At 32.7% G+C, this 23040-nt stretch overlaps 1 protein-coding gene and 1 long non-coding RNA gene across 2 annotated transcripts in view; both read right to left on the bottom strand.

Moving 5' to 3' along the window:
• Positions 1-5711, bottom strand: part of ssh2a (slingshot protein phosphatase 2a) — a 43666-nt gene extending 37955 nt beyond the window's left edge. Inside the window, exon 1 of the mRNA XM_056473331.1 lies at positions 5566-5711. Within this exon, the coding sequence (XP_056329306.1) occupies positions 5566-5628 (63 nt within the window). The 5' untranslated portion in view covers positions 5629-5711. The remainder of the gene's footprint in view (positions 1-5565) is intronic.
• Positions 5712-12547: 6836 nt separating this feature from the next.
• Positions 12548-14773, bottom strand: LOC130241892 (uncharacterized). The gene is made up of 2 exons (XR_008838913.1): positions 14657-14773; positions 12548-14456 (listed from the first exon to the last, which is right to left on the bottom strand). It is a non-coding gene; the product is annotated as an uncharacterized LOC130241892 (long non-coding RNA).
• Between the last annotated feature and the right edge of the window lie 8267 nt (positions 14774-23040).

Genomic DNA, 23040 nt, shown 5'->3' with positions numbered 1-23040 from the left:
GCTTAGCAACCACTCAGAATACTTTAGCAACCGCCTAGCAACAACCTAGAAACATGCTAACATATATGTACTTATCTATGCCGACTGTTTCAAACTTCATAAAAACTGCTTCAGTTATTTACACTTTAAAACAACTTCAAACTTTTAGACTCGGCTTTTCAAGCCACCATAAAGTTTGTCCTCAAACTTTAATATCTAGTTTTCTAGCTGTTGTTGGCAATCAGAGATTTTAGTGACACTAGTCTGCCAGCGATCAGAGTAGAGGCAGGTAAAGTGTGCAAGAGTGAGAATTTTGAGAACATTTGGCGGGGGGGCGGGGGTAGAAATACGATTCTATGTGTCGTAGCGCGTCATGTATGAAGCACTGTGAGCTTATTAAGAGAGAGCCTGTTCACATAACATTTCCCAGTGAAACGGCCGCCGATTCACAATCAGCAATTATTCAATTCATATGAAAAATGGTGAAAAATTTTGTTTTCATGTTTTTTTAAATTATTACAACCATTAAAATCTAATCACAAAAATGGCTAATTAACTGTACGTCGAGGTGCCCAAACTCGGTCCGGAGGGCCGGTGTCCTGCAAAGTTTAGTTCCAACCCTAATCAGACACACCTGGGCTAGCTAATCAAGCTCTCAAAGGCTTTCAGTGCATCTGTGCAGGTGTGCTGAGACAAGTTGGAGCTAAGATCTGCAGGATACCGGCCCCCCAGGATCAAGTTTGGACACCCCTGCTGTACATAGTTTGGGAACTTGCTTTTTTATTTGTAAATTTAGCTTTTAATTTTACATTAGGAAAATAAAGGTTCCTTTAAATTACGGATGTGCAATTAATCGAAATCGAATCGCAATCCCAATTTGAAACTTAATCACAAGAGGCTGCAATATAAAATATATATAAATATATAAATTTTTAATTATAGAATTAATTATTAGCGCCCCTGTATTAGCGCCTGTTTAATTTTTCCCCAATTTCTGTTTAACGAAGAGAACATTTTTTCAAGACATTTCTAAACATAATAGTTTTAATAACTTATTACTAATAACTGATTATATCTTTGCCATGATGACAGTAAATAATATTTGACTAGATATTTTTCAAGACACTTCTATACAGCTTAAAGGGCAATTTAAAAGCTTAACTAGGTAAATAAAGTTAACTAGGCAATATAGGGTAATTAGGCAAGTTATTGTATAATGATGGTTTGTTCTGTAGACTATCAAATTTCAAAAAAATATATAGCTTAAAGGGGCTAATATGTTTTTTACCTTAAAGGGGTTTTTAAAAAAATTAAAACTGCTTTTATTCTAGCCAAAATCTAGCCTTTCTCCAGCAGAAAAAAATATTATCAGACATACCCAAATCACTAAGTCCACCCCTGCTTACACACAGGAAATTCCAAAATCTTAACCAAGTTTCATATTAGCAATGAGGTAAAATAATAAATAAATAAATAAACCAAAAGTAAATTTTTTGGTCAAAAAACTCTGAACAGCATACAAATGGTTAATGAACATATCCTGACCCCAAACCTCTGAACTGTAGTGCATCCATAGTAGATTACCTTAATTATGAATAATGTACAATATGAGCAGACACTTTACACACATCATTACCCAGCAAAACAGAGAAGGATGTTTATTCGAAACACCTTCAGCATCTGCAGTATCACTGCAGAAGAAAACCTTTCGTCTTAGGAAGGTTTAGATTTGTAAGATAGCAATCACTGGAAGATGCGCGAGCCGCTTGCAAGATAAGCAGGCTTGATGCGTATCAAACGGCTCGCACATCCCCATCTTCCACTGATTGCTTTCTTACAAATCTAAACCTTCTCACTCATTTTTCCTAGCTAAGCCAAACAAACAAAGACAAACACGCACACACAACAAATTACAAGTAGAGACGTGTGATTACTGTAAAGCTTCAGACTTCCTCTGTCCACAATGGTCCAGGCTATTTTTAATCCACGCTGCCTGTCTTTGTAATCCCAATCCCAGAGTACTTTCTCTCAGGGATCAAGCAGGCAAACCATGCTGCATAAGAACGTCACGAACCCAGCGCTTCTCAACAGCACTGCTTACAGTAAATAAGAGGAAGTCAGACACAATTCAAACTATAATCACCATATGCTTTGGCAAAAACACACTGCAGCAGTAAACAACAGTGTTAGAGACACCGCACTGCAGTAAGTTTGAGGTGTAACAGTGCTTTGCTTTGGTAACAAGACAATATACAACAATATAACTCTTCACATTGAACTTATTTGAGGAACTGGTTAATTTGATAATCAAATACCAGCTCTATGGATGCAAGTAAGGTTTGCATATGGGCATGCATTACAATCAGGGTCAAACTTGGCATACTAATAAGGCTGGCTAGGAAAGGTTCACTGAGGACTTTGTCTGGAAAACCTTGAGGCATCTCACAAGATGACTCACATGGATGCCTCAATGGGGTCACATGACGGGCAGCTGGTAATAGAGGGGAAAATAAGCCCATATTTTTTTGACTCGCATAACCTAATTTTCCTATCTGGCTGTGGCCTTTATATGGCCTGCACTAAAGCATTACTCTAATGAGTTTAAGTTGGCCTGTTAAAGGGATTGCCCAACAAAAAATGTCATTTAATTAGACTTAGGGCTGGGTGATTAATCGAAAAGTAATCGAAATTCAGAACCTATAATCGATCTAATTTTTCCAGAACAATTTTTTCAATTAATTTCCCTAGTAACACATGAACCCGCTAAGTTAAAGGCTGTGGCTGATTTATTCTTCTGCAGCCACTTTGCAGCCACATCTGATTTCTGGTCAAGTAGGACGATGGGCTCATTCTTGAGTCTTACTTTGCACTACATTGGCGATGATTGGAAGCTGCGCAGAGATGCCTTGAGACGGCAAATAAAACTTGTCACTATGAGGGCAAAAATAAATAAATAAATAAAATAATCTATCATTAATTGTAATCGGGTTAGAATGTTCAATTAATCGAGATTTTGATCAATGTTTTCTGACTGTAATCATGTTTTAAACCTGAAAGAAATTGCTTCTTGTGTTGAATAAAACTAAAGATATTCTGAGGGATGTATATAAGTAGCTTGACAGCTTGGGGTCTCAATACATGGGCAAATATTCCTTCAATATCTTCTTCAGTGTTCAGTAAAAGAAATAGAGGATACAGGTTTTAGTGAGTAGATAATGGTCACATAATTATTTTTGGGTGGACTATTCATTTAAGATGAATGGGTTGAGGCAAGTCACCACAATTATATCAATCAACTTTAAATAAATGTTATTGTTCATTTGTGTGGATGCTAAAAAATGATAAATGCCCTGTTTACACCCAATTAAGATGCACAAGCGTGTACAAGCAAAAGTGTACAAGCGAAAATGTATTCCTGTTACCTTGCTTTTCAAGGTATACCGCAGTTTGGAAAAGTCAAGGTTTTAAAACCATCAAAATGTTCTGTAATACCGTTCCTCAGGTATGTGTAAACATTTTTATTCGTTTTTTTTTGTTTGTTTTTAGGACAACAGTATCTCCAGCAAAAAAGATATCCAAAGATGCCATTTGTAAATTGTAAAGAAATCTGTGTTTTTGAAACTGATAAAAACAGCAGAAGTCAATGATTCATTTGAATTATTTAGCCTGACATGTTTACTGCTCCAAAATATTTTAAATGTTTCCTAAAATAAAATAAATTGTCTTCAATGGGGGGAAAAGATTTGTTTTTTACCTAGACAATTAAAAATAATATATTTTAAAGCAGTAATCACAATACTGCGAAACCGTGATATTTTTATCCAAGGTTATCATACCGTCAGAATCTTATACCGTCCCATGCCTAGTTTACACCCAATTTTTTTTTAAGTTCCTCTTTTTTTTTACTTTTAAACGCATTTCTGATTCTGAAAAAATACACAAAAAACACGAGATTCTCCTATATTTAAATACTCGTTCCAATCAGGATCAGGCTGCAGGGCTTAACATTTCTTAAATCTATCCTTTGTGCACCGTAAGATGTGACAAAACGAGACGTGGGCTGTATAGTTCTAACCCACTTTTCATGCACCATCTCCCCCTTTTAATCAGTAAATGTATTCAACTGAACAGCGTTTTCTAGATCTCATAATAGTGGCTAAAATCTGTGGTTATGTACAGAACAGCATCATAATAGATTCCTATTCATACTGTTGCAGAACCACATACTGTACAAATAAATCCACAATTTTTTTAATCTACAACTTTGACTTTCAGACATTAAGAAAATGAGTAATAATTTACAAAAAGATTCATCCATTAAAAGCAGTAACACTACCAATGAACTAAATAACGTTGACACAGAAGAGTTAGTACTGAAGCAAATGTATTACTTATTGTTTGTGAATGTTTCAATACTAACTTATCTGTAAACGTTAGCTAATAAATGAAAGGTTTTTAGTTCATGCTGACTCATATCCATTGTATAATATAGAATAGAATAAAATAGATTGCCTTTTATTGTCACTGTACACGTATACAATGTACATTTTATACATGTGTCATGAGATTAAGTGCATCTCACTACTCAATGCAAGCATGTAAATAAATCCGTTCAATACAGATCACACTAAACAAGTTACAGTAGAAATAGCTGTAGACGATATACAGCAGTGCAAAATAGAGGATGGGGGGTAAGGTGAGGTGAGGTAAACAGTTCTGAGGTAGAACGGGAGATAAATGCAAGATGTACTATGTAAATGTAAGATGATAAATAAATAGTGCAAAATAGGGGATGAGAGGGGGGGGGTGAGGTGGAGTAAACAATTCTGAGGTAGAACAAGAGACATAAAAATATGTAATATGTAAATTTAAGATGATAAATATTGCAAAAATAGGCTGAACGACAGAAATATACAAGATGTATATTAAAAGATCACTTAATTGAAATGTAGTATTGGCAGTTAGTTCTGATGTTATGTAGGCTAGTTAGGCTGAAATGTAAACAAATGAAACCATACTGCAAAGTGTAACTAGAATTTCTGGTAATAAAGGCACATTAAAATACATAACAATTGTTTTGCATCTTTGACAGTTGTAGAGAAAAAGATGGGGTAATTAAAGGTGTCTCTACAACAAAAGCACACGACACATCACATATTCTATATGTATCTGAGATGTTTCACTTTTAGTATCGAAATACATTAATAAAATTCACGACAATGTGGTTCTTGAATAGTTTCTTAAGTAGGCTACATGTACTGTGTGAACATCAGCAGCTAGCAACTAGCCAACACAACTATCTTACAAAACTACAAAACATATCCGCTACTGTTGCCTAATAGCTCGCAAAACTAAAGATAGCTTCGTTTTAGTGTTTTTCTAACTTAAAAACATACCCAGCATGTCACAACAAACACTTATACAGAACAAAGCCCAACCGGCTAGTTGCATGTCCACCACTGATAAGCTCGGAATCGTTCTGCGCATGCGTATATGGAGTGAACACCCTAGCTACCGCTTACAGCTCGGGTATAAATTAAAATCATTTAATAACTAAACAAACTGGTGAAATAGACAAGAACTCACCGACACGCACGGACTGGAGGTCGTACTTGGGGTTGGCGACCGTTGTACGGTGACCAGCGCCATTCAAGGTAGAAAAACACGAGATGTCAGAGAAGATAGCGGCGAAACTCACATCATTTGGTGCCGTCGCACAGAGGAAGATGTGCAGCCGCGTCTTCGAGCTTCGACTTCTGTTCGTTCTGCGCATGCGCTGTACGTGCCAGCTGTCAAACCACTAAACAGCGCTTAACAGTAACTTAATAAAGGGGTGAGGCATCATTCCTCTCGTTTAAGCCATTTTATGACATTTTAAACGATGCTCTTCCTTGGTATGAACTAATAATTTTATGTTTTATAGATGGCAGGTTAATGAAACTATTGCCCATAATTGCATCACTTTATTTTTGTTACTATCAAAATGAAAAGGGAGTGTTATAAAAAATGGACATTAACAGCTGAACAAGCTTTACAAAACAAAATAAAATGCAAAAAAAGAGAAAGTAGCCCTTTTTTGAGTAATTTCACACAAACAAGCTTTATTTGGTTTTGTTTACATGTGGTTTGAGTTTTCCTGCATGATAAAGATTTTTATTACAAAAACTTTATTCTTGTATTTTATTCTCCTCTTTTCTATTCTGTGAAACCATTTGAATTGAATGGAATTTAATTTTTATTTGACAGATTTGAGACAAAATGCAAGTATCCCAGAAAGAAAGAAAGAAAAATGAATAAATGTCAATAAGCATTTTCAAAATGTACACATTTGTACCCTTAAAGGTACCTAATAATTGTTTTTGTACCTTTTTTTCTGAGAAGAAAAAAGTCTGAATCTTATGTATAAATTTTCACATATTTGCTTTCTATTAAGTACAGTATAAAATACTAAATGAATAATGAGTGGGAAAATGAGTGACCCAAAATGCTCTTGGTCATATTATTGTCCAGAATACCTTCATAATGAGTATATGGGTATGTACCTCATTTGAACACTAATCACAGTTTCATTTAAAACCAAGCAATGCACGATTGCCTCCTTCAATGAAACATTAAGTAAACTGTGTTCAAGGTAACAGCAAACAAACCACACCTATGCTGACGCTAAGGTCAAGTTTCAATGGGAGCTGCAGACACTCTCTAACTGTCCTCTTTAATGGCTGCTATATGTGCTGTCAGCCTTTTATTGTCCTGGGCTTTGAGCCTGAAGAGAGCCAGGCAATCTCACAAATAAATAACAAATATAAAACTGGCTGACAATTGAAAAAACAATTTTGATAATCTGATTAATATACATTGGTTATATATATATATATAAGGCGACGCGATGGCGCAGTAGGTAGTGAATTATATGTTGAATTATATAGTGAATAATGAATGAATTATATGTTAATATAATATAATTTATATTATATTATATTATATTATATTATATTATATTATATTGTTATTATATTATATTATATTAACTTAATTATATTATATAGTTATTATATTATATTATATTAATTATATATTATTTTATATTATATTATATTATATTATATTATATTATATTATATTATATAGTTATTATATTATATCAAATTAATTATATTATATTATATTATATAGTTATTATATTATATTATATTATATTATATTATATTATATTATATTATATTATATTATATTAATTATATATTATTTTATATTATATTATATTATATTATATTATATTATATTATATTATATAGTTATTATATTATATTAAATTAATTATATTATATTATTTTATATTAATTATATTATATTATATTATATTATTTTATATTATATTATTTATATTAATTATATTATATTATTTTATATAGTTTTATATTATATTATATTATATTATATTATATTATATAGTTATTATATTATATTAAATTAATTATATTATATTATATTACATTATATTATATTATTTTACATTATATTATATTATTTTATATTATATTATATTATATTATATTATATTATATTATATTATATTATATTATATTATATTATATTATATTATATTATATAGTTATTTTTCATGAAATGTAATTTTCAGATTTTCTGTTCTGACTTAAATTGGAACAATTTTTGTGTACATTTTTGTTGTTTGTAGTCAATTGTTATATATGACAGTTTTTGTTAATCATAAAATGCAATTTTTCGATTTTCTGTTCTCACTTTAATTTGCCATTTTTGAGTAGATGTTGTTGGAAGTCAATTGTTGTACTTTGTTTTTGTTAATTAAAATATGTACACTACCGGTCAAAAGTTTGGGGTCAGTAGAACTTTTTCATGTTTTAAAAAAAGCTTCTCCTGCTCACCAAGGCTGCTTTTATTTAATAAAAATACAGTACAAATTATACAATTGTGAAATGGTATTGCACCATAAAATAACTGTTCAAAAGAAGTTCATAATTTAATTTAGTTAAATTTATTCCAGTGATTTTAAAGGTGAATTTTCAGCTTCATTACTCCAGTCTTGATCCATGATCCTTCAGAAATCCCTCTAATATGAATTATTATTATTATTTTCATTATTATTAATGGTAATAGTAATAAAAGCAATAATGACTGCGGTAATAATTTCATTTGAAACTACATAAAATAAGAAAGCAGTCATTAAATAAATTTTTTAAAATAAATATTTAACAATTTTCTTTACATGTAATAAATGTCGCCTTGATGAACAGAATTATTTTCTTTAAAAAAAACATGACCTTTTAGTTTATATATTTATTTTATTTTATTAATATATAATTACACAATATCTCAAGTGTAGCTTTTGTTTATTTATTTATTTTTTTACTCCCTGTATTAAAAGTATCTAAATTCATTAGATTGTCATTTAGTTTTATCTACACGGTAGGGTTATAATATCAATTGTTATATAATTAGGTCTCATTGTATTGGTAGCTTGTATTTGTAGTACACTGTAGCCATTTGTTATTTTTGTTTACATGATGAAATAAATGATTAGAGAAGGAAAAAAGTGAACAGTCAGACAAACAAACAGAGAAGACACACACTATGATTTGAAACAGACTGCTGTCTATCAATGGCATCATTGGTGAAGCCTCTGGTTGAAACGGATAATACAGAATTCCTCAGACAGACGGCAGCTGGTAGGACTGCCCTGTCACCCATGTGTTATGATTGTGTATGTACAGAGGAGGAGGGTGTGATTCAAAGGCCTAAACATGAGTGGCTGTACATCAAGTCTATAAAACTGACTGTATTATCCACAGCTTTCTATTTAAAAATAATGCAAACCAATTTAGCTGAGATATCCTCAGGATATTAGTATCTCTGGATGCACTGTACAGGGGGAAAATTCATCAAATCCTCTAAAATATATCTGGGCTACAGATTATTGAAAACCCCAATCCTTTTTTGAACTCCATCCCCCCATTTCATACCAGAAGATGTAATATTATTTTGCTGATGTTTTTACTGGGCATGTGGAGAAAAAACCACAGCCTACGATCAATACAGACTCATTCTGTCAGAGAAAACCAGCAATCAGCCGGAGATACAAAACATATTGATTAGGAATGAGATGCCACAGTGAACGGGGAGAGAGAAAAGGGGATGAATAAGAAATTATTTTACTGGATGCTGTGACATTGATTGATGGATTCATCTCTTGGCTTTATTGCTTTCTGCGGTTGAACATCTTATAGGTTATTTAACTCATTACTATTTATTACATTTTGTCTGTACAGTTAAAAGGACGGTTTGCGCAAAATGTCACCATTTACTCATCCTGGTGTTTTATTAATGCTGTATGGAAATATTTGTTTTTGTAAAAATGCACTGCTTGTGTTCTTTCATATAATGGCAGCAAATAGTGGTCATCCCTTAACATATTTTTGGTAATTTACTCATATTCAAGATGTTCAAGTTGTAGGTGACTTATGGGGATTTATAAAAATGCAAGTAAATGGCTACCGACATATCTTGAGAGGCAAAAAAAAAAATAATAATCAAAGTATCATACATTTGTGTGACATATTTCACTACTAGTATCAGGCCTGATGATAAGCTCCTTTAAAAATGTATCTCTTTAAATTATAATAATTCCTTACATTTATTTAGCGCTTTTCTAGACACTCAAAGCACTTTACACATTTTTGGGGAGAATCTCCTCATCCACCACCAGTGTGCAGCATCCACCTATTTGACCCAACGGCAGACATATTGTGTCAGACCGCACACCACACACCAGCTGATTGGTGGAGAGGAGACAGAGTGATGAAGCCAATTATGATATGGGGATGGTTAGGAGGCCACGATGGACAGTGGCCAGTGGGCAAATTTGGACAGGATGCCGAGGTTAAATCCCTACACTTTTATACTCTTTTTCGAAGGACATCCTGGGATTTTTAATGAACACAGAGAGTCAGGGCCTTGGTTTAACGTCTCATCCGAAAGACTGCGCTCAATGAGCAGTATAGAGTCTTGAATAAAGTCATTGTTTTTTTCATATACAGTTTAAAGTATTTTTTACTATTTTTTGGGTGAAATACTTCCATCTTGGATAAGTTAGGGATCATAAACTTCATTAATTGTATACATTTATAGTGTTATTTGTATGTATTCACAATACATTTTAGTTCAGTTTTGCATTTATCACTCGCACATACCAATTTCTCAATATATACATATCAAATAAACATGAATATCCATACCATTACCCAAAATTAATAAATAAATAACCCAAAATACTATAATTTTTTGAGTGTTTTTTTTTTTTTTTACATTTTCAAAATGTTCGTGGCCATGGACTAATTAAATGGCATCTTAAATGGCATGAGGGTAATGAAATTAACCTGATTTTTTTTTTTTTTTGGTGAACTATGCCATTAATATTATATATATATACACACACACACACACACACATATATACATATATATATATATATATATATATGTATATATATATATATATATATATATATATATATATATATATATATATATATATATATATATATATATATATAGAAATATATATATAGTTGAAATCAGAATTATTAGCCCCCTCTTTATTTTTTCCCCAGTTTCTGTTTAACAGAGAGATTTTTTTTCAACACATTTCTAAACACGACAGTTTTAATAACTCATTTCTAATATTTGATTTATTTTCTCTTTGCCATGATGACAGTAAATAATATTTTAGATATTTTTCAAGGCACTTTTATACAGCTTAAAGTGACATTTAAAAGCTTAACTAGGCTAATTAGGTTAACTAGGCAGGTTAGGGTAATTAAGCAAGTTATTGTATATTGATGGTTTGTTCTGTAAACTATTGAAAAAAATATTTAGCTTAAAGGGGCTAATAAATTTTACCCTAAAATGTTTTTTTTTTTTTTTAATTTAAAACTGCTTTTATTCTAGCCAAAATAAAGCAATAAAGACTTTCTCTAGAAGAAAAAATATTATCAGACATACTCTTTCCTTGCTCTGTTAAACATCATTTGGGAAATATTTTTAAAAAAGAAAAGAAATTTAAAGAGGGGCTAATAATTCTGATTTCAACTGTATATATAAAGAAGTCATATAAAGTCATATAATGTGTTCCACATAACATATCACATATATAATTATTATAACAATAAGGTTTGGTGAAAAACAAACTAAACTGCAATGTATTGATAAACAGTCCTGGCATCGGTTACTGATCTCTGTGCACAAATATACAGTTGTGTTCTGATTTAAGTAGATGAAAAAAAAAAAAAAACATTTTGATAAATAAACAGTAAAAAAAATACATGAAGGAATTATCACTGTTTCCTCTTTATGTTGCTTTAATGTGTGAATGTTAAATGTTCTTATGCTGCATAGACATGTCTCATATTTTGTCTGATTTGACGTGTCTGCATTTGTCAGTGACCGTATCTCTGTCTCCCCATCTGGATTAGCAGGGAGAGCAGAGAAAATAGGATTGTGATTATGGACTCACAATCAGTGTTTGGGACAGACAGACAACAGCAGAAATGGCTTTTAATTAATCTTAAGTTTGGTGACAGAGAAACAGGGGTGACGTTAAAAAAATGTTCCTTGGGGATTTGCATATTAAATGTTATTAAATAAGAAATTGAAATTCAAATTAAGCTGAACCACTTACCCATATAGGAGTTATATACTGTTATTGGAGTATATACTGTTATTGGAGTAACATTGAACACTCACTTCAATATTTTACAATATTACTCCTATAGTGTTAAATCCTGTTTAATGTCTTTTGAGATTCCTCATATTTCCAAATGGCCTGGGAATACATAATAAACAAAGAATTCATAGTTTAGGAATTTCAGATGCATTATGAAATGTAAGGATATAATACAGAGTGATTAAAAAAAAAAACCCACAACTTTGAAAATCTGTATTTAATTAAAGACATATGATGGAACCTTGGGAAAATAATCAATGTGAAGAGTACTTAACTTTTTTTTCAGTAGAAAACAAAGTAAATAGATGTTCAATATGACCCCCTCCAGACACTTGAGTAACATAAACCTGAAAGTTGTGGTATTCTTTTTGAATCACCCTGTATAACATGAATATAATTTCTTTAAGATTCTCAGACTCATATTAGAATGCAGTCAGAAACACTTTTTTTCAAAGAGCACTAGTCCTTCTAGTGGTTATTCATTGGAATTGCACAATTAAGCAAACCCTACCGCTATGAATCTCAAATATTTATTATTGGAAACCTTGGAAAATATGAAAAAAAAAAAAAAAAAAAAAAAAAAAAATATATATATATATATATATATATAAATATATCTTTATTTTAATTCAACTTGTTGCCATTGATATTTTTATTAATATTTTAGTGTACCATAAACCCTAAACACCTAAAGCTAAAATAAGACATCACAATTACTAAAACTCAAAATGAAACAAAAGCTAACAATAAAAACTAATTTAAACCAAAATAATAAAAACTTCAGTTACCTAATCCTAAAATAAGACTCATCTTTTTGTTAAATAAACAATATTTATTGATGTTAGCAGAAACAAAAAGAATAGGATCGAATTGGGAACATAATAAAGTTAATTTATTTTTCATTACATAGGTCTATGCCAGTTCAGCTTTTACATATCCATTTTATAGAGTTTACTGGGAAGGACTGACATTTATTTGACAGGTAACAGAATTTAACCTTGAATATTATACAAAATTGTTCAAAATAATAAAAAAGCATCATCCAAAATGACAGAAAATTACCTTAATTGCATTTGCAGTACATTTCAGTATGAGGTCAAAATAACGCATATATATGTGTGCGTGTATATTTACATACATTATATATATATAAACGCTTCCATATTTAGCCTACATTAACAAATATACAGTTGAAGTCAGAATTATTAACCCCCCTGAATTATTAGCCCATTGTTTATTTTACCCCAATTTCTGTTTAACAAAGAGATTTTTTTTCAACACATTTCTAATCATAATAGTTTTAATAACTTATTTCTAATATCTGATTTATTTTATCTTTGCCATGATGACAGTAAATAATATTTTGCTAGATATTTTAAGACAGCTTCTGTCCAGCTTAAAGTGACATTTAAAGGCTTAACTAGGTTAATTAGGTTAACTAGGCAGGTTAGGGTAATTGTATAACGATGGTTTGTTCTCTAAAAATATAGCTTAAAGGGGCTAATAATTTTGACCTCAAAATGTTAATTAAAACATTTTTAACTGCTTTTATTCTTGCCAAAATAAAACTTTCTCTAGAAGAAAAATATTATTAGACATACTGTGAAAATGTCCTCGCTCTGTTAAACATCATTTGTTAATATTTAAAAAAGAAAAAAAATTCAAAGGGGGTTTAATAATTCTTATTTTAACTGTATACGTATTTTCATTGTAGAATTTAAAATATGTGATAACCTGTGAGTGCTTTAAATGAAATAAATTCTATAATATATAATGTTTTCTTTTTTTATTATTTGTTTTACATTGATAATTTCAGTTATGGCTAGATAATTATTTATAAATCTTAGTTATTCATTTTTATTGATATTTTGTATTCATTTATGATTATTATTTATTATAAGAATCACTTATTGATTTGATTTAATATATTTCTTATTACTTGTTCTACTTTTAGTGCTTTTTTCATTGTTTGGTCTTATAGTGATGGTGTTTCATGAAATGTTCCTCTCCACTGATATGAAATATGAGGGTATGTCTCTAATTTAAGGTCTTGTGGCCTGATGTATAATAACATTGCTATATTTGTGCTGTTCAGAAGAGGTATGAGAGAGCACCGGAACACATGCAACTAAGATTATTCAATGATCCCTGCTCAATTATTATCATTACTTCGTCTCCTGCTTCTGCTCTTCTCTGGCTTCCTTCCACAGTCAACTCCTTTATTGATAGTAGACTGCTAATTCGAATGCAGGTTTGGGTATTGGAAACTCTGCTGACTTGATGTCCAGATACCTGAAGATTTCCTGATAAGCTCATGGCGTCCGGGGCTGTATAGTATTTATCAGGCGTGGAGAGTGTGATCTAACACCATGAATAAACTGGAAAAACTTTGCAAACTCTGTATTGTAGGGAATCGGGATGTCACTTTGTTTGTAAACCATTATCTGACTGAGAAGTAAATGTTGTTCTGATATTTACGGTTTAACAGTTTATTCTTGTTGTCGGTCCAACACAGAGATCGGTGTAGTTATTATTAATTTGTGTCACCATCATCATCATCATCATCATGAGTCATGATATTCTGTTAGCGGTCAGTGAGAGCTGCTCTTCGCTTCTCCTCCTCCTCAAGCACCGCGTAACGGCGCCCGGTGGAGTGTAAACAACAGCAGCGAGGACGACAATCACAACGACGATCAACAAACTCAATCCTACAGTCAGGCCTGTGGAGAAATTCACTCCTTTAATACTTTAGATAAGTTCAATCAACTATATGAATGAGTGAATGAAATATGTTTAAGTTACTACAACGTCAGCATGCACGAGAAAGACAAATGACAAAAGATGTACCAGTCCAGTATGTCATAAAGCGTCACTCCTAATGTTAAAAGGTTTCTTAAACAATTAAAACACGTTTCATTACCCATGTGCTGTTGTTCAATGACAGTAGTAAGTTGGTCCATGATATTTTGGGAGATTTCAACACACACTTCGATGGATTGAGTAACTCTCTTGTCCTGAAGAAGACTCGCGTTCCTTCCTGTTGTTCATCACGTGATCACTAAAGTTAGCACTTTAGCACAAAAACGGTCAAACAGGGCAAGATACTACAACTAGACCACAACATGCACAACTGTATTTATTTGTTTAGGTTTGCTACTATTTCTTCAATATTATAATTGCTTCTGTTGTAAACCCAATCTGCAGAAGTTACCTATAGATGGCAGCACTGTGTGAATTATGAATGAGCGAATGAGTTTGATTTACTGTTACTCATAAGAAATTTTATTGCCTTCGACTGATATTTTATTGGCTTAGACCATTTATGTGGGGTATTTATGTCCAAGCTGGGTTATTTAATCAACTTTAAGCTCTCTCACTTCTCACTAATTTAAACAAATATATTAACTTTTTTTTAAAACTTATGATTAATTATGATGTTTATTGTGTCTTTAAAAGGGACAAATATTTCACACACTGGATTGAAAAAAACTATAGACCTATACAAGTCCGTAGCCAGCCTGGTGAAAGCAGTGGCTCTTTTTTTTTCTTAAAAAGTGGACCTTTTTGCAGTTATACGCCTCAGAGATTTAAATACTGAATTTTAGTCACATCTTGCATTATTTTTTAGCTGAATTAGCTTGTCAGATGGTAATCAAACTACACTTTTTGATATACCAAAAATATTTTCTAAAGATTTTTAATAAAGAAATGTAAAATAATATTTATTTTTAAAATAGCCTATTTATTACATCATATATCACTAGAAAAAAATGAATCTGTTAAAGTTTTAAGTTGGAGTCTAATGTAATTTATTAGGCAAATAACAAACTGGCTAGCACATTCAACTTTCCTCTGTCAGAATTTAGCCATTTCAATAATAATAAAAATAATAATAATAATAATGTAGAGCTTCACAATTTTGCTAGCCTCTCTTGTAAAAAAGTACATTTGAAAATTCAAGGATAACAACAATAGTCAAAATAGTATTCAAATCAATTTCTGGTCCACTTTTGGTGCTTCACATCTTATTGCAATTTTTTAATTAAAAAATTAAGGTCTAAGATTTGAATAAAAGTTACCCCTAATTTTTTTATCTGCTTAAAACAATACAGTGGTGAAAGATGACTTATGGCATATTGTGAAATATTTGTTAGCATTGGCCAAAACTGATTAGCTGAAGTCACACCAAAGCGACAGCCAACAGAGGATTTCACTGGTTTGCTTTTTTCAATGGGTTATTTTTTTCACTATTTATGATGGCATAACGGTCAAAATAAGACAAATGAGCTCATGTATGGGACAAATTCTGGACCTTTGTCAGCCCCCTCCTGGCTACAGGGCCTGCTGTATCGCCAATGTAAAGTAATTGAGATGACCAATCAAATTAAAGTGGGCGGAGTTCACGGTTGACAGAAAGAGCGCGAAAAAGAAAAAGGTCGTTGAGACCGAGACGAGGTAAGATTGATGTAACGAAATATTTTATTTTATGACAAATATTTCACGATAGAAATGTAAACGACCGACAGCAATATCAATATAAACTACACAACATACCCCCTCAAATTTCGTAGTTTGTGTTGAAAAATTGTATCATTTGCGTTCTATAAGTAAGTTACTCGTCAGGAGACATATTATTTTCTAAAAGTACAAATTTTAACAATTACTTTAAAACTAAAATTAGAGAGAATTTACTTGTCTTCTACTGAATATTTTATAAAACACATTGACATCCCTGCTGAAAAAAAACCCCCAGCATATGTTGGTATGTTTTGATATTGGTCTTGCTGGTTTCAATACTGTTTTTGCTGGTCTTGCTGGTATCAGTCCTGGTCTCAATGCTGGTCTTGCTGGTCTCAGCATTGAAACCAGCATACCAGCATTAAAACAGACCTTACCATGCTGTTTTTCCAGCAGGGATGTTATGGTCTCGTAAACATATTTAATTAACACGATAAATTATTAGGCTGGTGAGTGACAAGTATGGGATTCCCATAAAAATGGGAACATTAGTGAACATTACTGTAGTCTGTTGCAGTTAATGGTTTCAGTTTTAGTTGGTTAATAACCCTGATATCTTCCACCAGATGGCGCCACTTCCCAGATTATGACAGCGCGCAACAGTTGTGAAATGCTTCGCTCTGAATGTCAAGTAATGGCAAGTTAACTAAACAACTTTGTATTTCCCATATTACACAAGATAATATCGTTATCTGTTTATGTTTCAGGTTATTCACTGCTATTTGAAGTCATCTGAGATATCCTCATCATTTCCCACTTTAATTGTTTATTTGAACCCTTTGTCTTTACGCCCAACACCTCAGACTAAAGAAGGTAGGTGAAAAGTTATGAGCCTTATGAAAACAATTATACTAACAGTGTATTGAGAATCGAAGGGAGCAGGAGGGGATGGAGGGCTGTGTGTGTGTATTTGTTGAGATAAGGAGGCATTCTATGCGTACAAAATGAGTTCATTAGGCAGTGGGCTGCAATGAAGAAACCCAGTTGCTTTTGATAAAGGGATTGCAACTGGGGAGGAATGAAAGGTTTCATTTCCTGTCTTCCCAAGGCAACATATCATCCAGATCAGTAAGTGCGACGAAGGTTGGGTGACAGACAGGAGAACAGAGGAATAGGAGAGAGGAGAGAAATACCAGGATTACAAACAGGTAGAGAAGAAAACCAATGTGTAAATGGGTTAACATGATCAGAACTGCTTCAAATATTAATCTATAAAGAAGACAAACAACAACATTATTGAATAACTGGAACATTGTGAATAGCTTTAAATTTAAAACAGTTACTATACAGTAATTTTCCTTCCGACCATATCTGATTTTGTTAATTAAGTCTACATGTTGCTCTGTTTCTTGTTTGCTGTTAATTCGTCACACCTTTATAGCCTGTTTGGAACATGGTATAACTGCCTGTGATGTTTATAAGGTATGATGTGATCTCTCCATTAAGTTTTCCAAGGAAACTTCAGCTTTCATAGTATGCCAACTTCACTAAAACGCAAACTGAAACACGAATTAAGCTTGTTTAGAATGCAACTGATAAACCAAGATTTTGAGCCCGTGATATAACGCATGTGCAGCTTCAGTATAAGCATGAGTTTTTCATACACACTTCATTATATGTGACAGGACGTTCCCGCTTCAGACTATTATGATGCATTTAGGACAGTTTGCTGAGGCTGTGGATTAAAGGTAATAATGATGCTAATAAAATTCAGATTACGACAAGCATTTTAGCTGTGCACACCAGACACAACATGACAGAAATATTTAAATAGCAGCAACATTTAGAAGCACAAAATAGAGCACTATTTATGACTACGCAACAGACTTACAATCTGAAGTAAACTGCTGCCAGTTTCAGTATGTCTATAAATGTCAAGTAATATGGTAATCAATTTTGGTAACATTTAACTCTGAATAAAGCACAAAATCGGCACCTGAGGTGATAATTATCATAGTAGTTTATGCTGTTCAGTAGGGCTTTGCGATTAATTGAAATCGTATCGAAATCATTTCATTCTGGCATTATATAACGAGTGGCATAAAATCATAAAAAATTGGTCGTAAAATGACAATAATATAGTTCATCGCAATATATTTTGGTGCAATATATCGTACACCAAAAAATAGATATTGTGACAGGCCTTGCTACACTATCCCATGATGCCACGCGAGAGAATTCATGAATGGGAGTGAACCAAGTGAAACGTAGGTCACGTGATAAGGTCAAATTTCAGATGTAGTTTGTCTGAATTCCATCCATACTACTCGCATTCATACTATATAGAAGGTACTTTTCTAACGGTCGTGTAGTAAATTTAAATTGAAAACCTACTCGTGTAGGAGATGATTTTGGATGCAGCCTATTTCTTTCCAGCTACCAATGTTTTTTGTCTATTCATAAATATAAAGTGTTTAAATAAATTGTAACTTTACTGTCAGATAAAAACCCCACATACTTTGCATTTGAACACAGCTAAAAAGACAAATGAATGTCAACAACCCTTAATCAAGATTTTTGAACCCTACCGGTCCTTGCTTTTTAGTGACCTGGGCCAATATTGTAGTGCAAGTGAGATAAGCAGTATACCACTGAGAGAAGGAACTTTTATTGAACTAATATCAGTGTGAAAGGTCAAACTGATAGACTTAGAAAAATCACAGAACAAAAACAGCAGAGCAAAAATATGAGGCGAGTAGGAGTGTGAGTGCAGACGGCCAGATAAAGAGATGGTGTGATGGTTGCAGGAGAGAGAGGGAGATGTGACAGGCTGTTTAATATAGATCCTCCAGTCTGATAAAACTGACAGGAGGTTCCCATTCCCTGTAGAGCAGCGACTCATAGGAAATTGCCAGAATGAAAAACAGAAAAAGAGAGGAAGATTACGTGACTGACACCCCTCATTACAATTTTTTTCTTCTTTTTTTTAGGATTCGTTACTCAGCTTAAGAAGTATTTGAATGTGTATTAATGTATTTGGTGTGGTAACTTAATGATTAGTGTAAAAAGGGATCCTGAGGGGTCTCTTTATTGCACTTCACATGGTGTGAATGCTGTAACTCAACACTGCGTATCTGAATTGAGTGCAGAGGAGTGTTTGTTCAGCCTCTGGGGTTCAGAGGCCCAGGCTTCACATACAATATATAGATTAGTGCTTGATGACAGAAACTCAACATTACGACCTGTCACATGGCTCTTAGTGCACCTCCAGAATCTGAGATGCATGTGACTCTCTGTGAACTGAAAACAGAATTTTGAAAGAGTGCTTTTTGCATGGGGCGACATAGTGGTTCAAGTGGTTAGCCTCACAGCAAGAAGGTCGCTGGTTTAAGTCTCGGCTGGACCAATTGGCATTTCTGTGTGGAGTTTGCATGTTTTCCCCGTGTTGGCGTAGGTTTCCTATTATTGATTGTTAATTAGATGTAATGATTATGAATAATTATTTGCAAATTAAAAACCCAAAGATGATGCTTTTGATTTAAAAAATGTGTGAGGTTCGAGATGAGAATGTAGTTTATGGCTTGAACGTCACAGAGTACCAAAAAAACAGCTATTTATTTAAAATGAAAATATTTTTTTTGATTATTTGTATATATGTAACATTTATGTAACCTTAGTTTAATGCATAATTAGTTTAATGCATAGTTTTGAAATAATATTTTTATGTAAACAAGGCAAATTTAGCTAAATATTAAACAAATCACATTATTGTTATTACTATTATTATTATTATTGAATTCAAACTAACTTGCTTAGTTAATGGTAGGTTTGGTTTAAACTATTTAAATTAACACATCTAATCCATTAAAATGTAATAAAACCATTTAATAACACTAGAAGTGACTTCAGCATAAAGGATATGTGCTCAGAAAGACTTTTATAATTTAAAACAGCTGGATTATTAAAAATGTCACTTTTTAAATGGTTGTTTTTTGTGTGTACATGTCAAATGTTTCTGAAATATTTACATAAATATTAAACAAATAATATAACATAATTCTTAAAATTATTATTCATAATATAATGCTTATTCATAATATAACATTATTATTATTATTATATACTTAAAAATCCAGACTAACTTGGTTACAGTATAATTAACATTTAACACTATTTTTTATTAAAGCATGTGAAATATATATAATTTTATAAATGCAGTTAAACAGTAGTATATATTAGTGTACATGTAAAATGTTCCTGAAATATTTAGGTAAATATTAAAATATGTGTTAACAGTAATAATTATTATTCTTGTTATTATAAATATTATAATTACAAAAGACAACATAAAAATATGTGGTTACAGTTGTTCAGCACCTTTAGTTCATTAAAAAACACCAAAAGGGCGTAATTTCTTAGATATGGGATTGAATTTGATCAGTTAAGACACCAATGCAGCTGAATTATTTCCAGAGGTTTGATAATGTATCTGTAAAACCTTGTCTTGTAGTTTACAATGTGCAGTTCTCTTCAGGGAAAGAATGAGGAGGAAAGACTGATAGCACATGTTAATACCATGAGGAATAGCTCCTTTGTGACATACTGTAAGTGTGTCTCTGTGTGTGTGTGTGTGTACGCGCGTGCACATCATCAGTGAGCAAGACCTCATTTATCTGTGCCCAAACCCACCTGATAACAGACTCTCAGGAAGGAGTGTGGGATAAATGGGTTTTCTGAACCGAATACAAATGAATTAGCTTAGAGATTATTCAACTGTAATCAAATTTAGTCATTATTTTTATACCATATTCTCTAAAAATTGCACTTTACTGTTCAAAAGTTTGGAGGCTGTATAATTATGTTTTTGAAAGTCTATTTTAGCTGCATTGGTCTGATACCAGGGCAGCGCATTGGGTAGCGCTGTCGCCACACAGCAAGAAGGTCGCTGGTTCGAGCCTTGGCATTTCTGTGTGGAGTTTGCATGTTCTCCCCATGTTCGCGTGGGTTTCCTCTGGGTGCTCCGGTTGCCCCCACAGTCCAGACATGCGCTGTAGGTGAATTGGGTAAGCTAAATTGTCTGCAGTGTACGTGTGTGAATGGGTGTTTCCCAGTGATGAGTTGCAGCTGGAAGGGCATCCACTGCATGTGCTGGATAAGTTGGCGGTTCATTCCACTGTGGCGAACCCTGAATAATAAAGGGACTAAGCCGAAAAGAAAATGAATGAATGAATGAATGGTCTGATACCAAAATATAATCAAATATTAATATATAATAATACACTTAAATCAAATTAAATGTAATTTATTTAAAGCTAAATTCAGTTTCACGCTTTCAGAAATCTGAATATCCTGATTTAAAACTCAGCAAATATTTCTAATTTTTATTAATATCGAAAACATTATAAAACACTGGTTAATACTGACAGTTTATTTGTTTGTTTGCTTGTTTTACACCATGCTAGCGTTTATGGTTATTTTGCTTTATATTGACTCAAAAATGTGACCTTTCTGTACAGAAAATTTAAATATGGAGCAATCTCTTGCTTGATTAATGTCTAATCAACTTGTTTTATCCTGCCATTTTTTGCTGTGGCGTTTGACTGAATTCAAACTCAAACAGATCAGACTCTAGCGTGACTGCAGCTTAACACTTTAAAGTGCACTCCTTGAAAATCCTTTTTTGTCACACATCTTGTATGAATAATAGGCTGACACAACTCTGATAAATATTAATAAGCATTTAAAATAATAATAAGAATAACCTATGGATAAAATTTGACACAATTTAGTGTGTGAGGGAAATTTCATTGTCTAAGATTTATTGAAGTCAAACATGTAATACAGTGTTTCCTCTAAGATTTTTTCCAGCTGTGGCGGCAGGTCTTTTTTACACAGATCTACCAACTACCTGGGGCGTTATTTCAATGACAAATGTCGTGAGCACAGTATTACAAGTCGAGATCATGTTTATGTAATAGTCTACTAGCATGTGAATCACTTTGCTTGCGCGCTGATTTCCTCTGCTCGCGCACAAAACTTCTTGCACGCCCCCTCAAATATACGCTGCTCAAGTGCAGATTTTCTTGAGCAGCATTGTGCGGTTTTGAATTTATCTTTGCGGGTAAAAAAGGACATAGGTGGGTAGTGAAAATTTGGGCGGTTCTGCAAGGCTCCCCCCCACTTAGAGTGATTCTGGTTACCGTCACCCCCCGTCCGTCACCACAGATCAATTTTGGCGTGGCGCCCCACCATGGAAGAATGAATGTAGCGAAAACCATCTAATTTAATGCTAAAAATAGCCACAAATAGAAATGATTTTTAAAAATGGTAGAAAACATTAAACAGTAAAGACACACATCCATTATTAATACATATACCTTTATTTTATATCTCTAATAATTCATATATGTCTTTGTCCTATACATTTTTTCTGTTAACAGTCTTGGAGACGTACATAGATCATAGTTAGACTTTATAAAGTACAATAGATTTTCAATACTTTGATAGACAGAATAGTAAACTGTTGAGAAAGAAGAGGAAAAATCAGCACTGGACTTAAGCACACACATACAACCTTACACACTCACATGCACACACACATACAGACGTACAATATGGACTCAAGTCTAAGGCTTGCACACACAAACACACACTCACTCACTCTGACAGAACTGACCATGGCTTATTTATCTCTACCTCAAAGTACAGCTCAAACAGTCAGTTTGACAGGGAAAAATCAACGTCCTCACATTTGCCCATTCTACAAATTCAACGAGTCAGCACAGACCGCACAAACAGCAAGACTCACAAAATACACATGCACATACTTAGATGTCCAGTCACACC

Source organism: Danio aesculapii, chromosome 15 (genome assembly GCF_903798145.1).
Source record: "Danio aesculapii chromosome 15, fDanAes4.1, whole genome shotgun sequence".
NCBI classification, from domain to species: Eukaryota; Metazoa; Chordata; class Actinopteri; order Cypriniformes; family Danionidae; genus Danio; species Danio aesculapii.
Note: the sequence above shows the minus strand (reverse complement) of the source record. Positions and strands in the feature narration are given on the sequence as shown.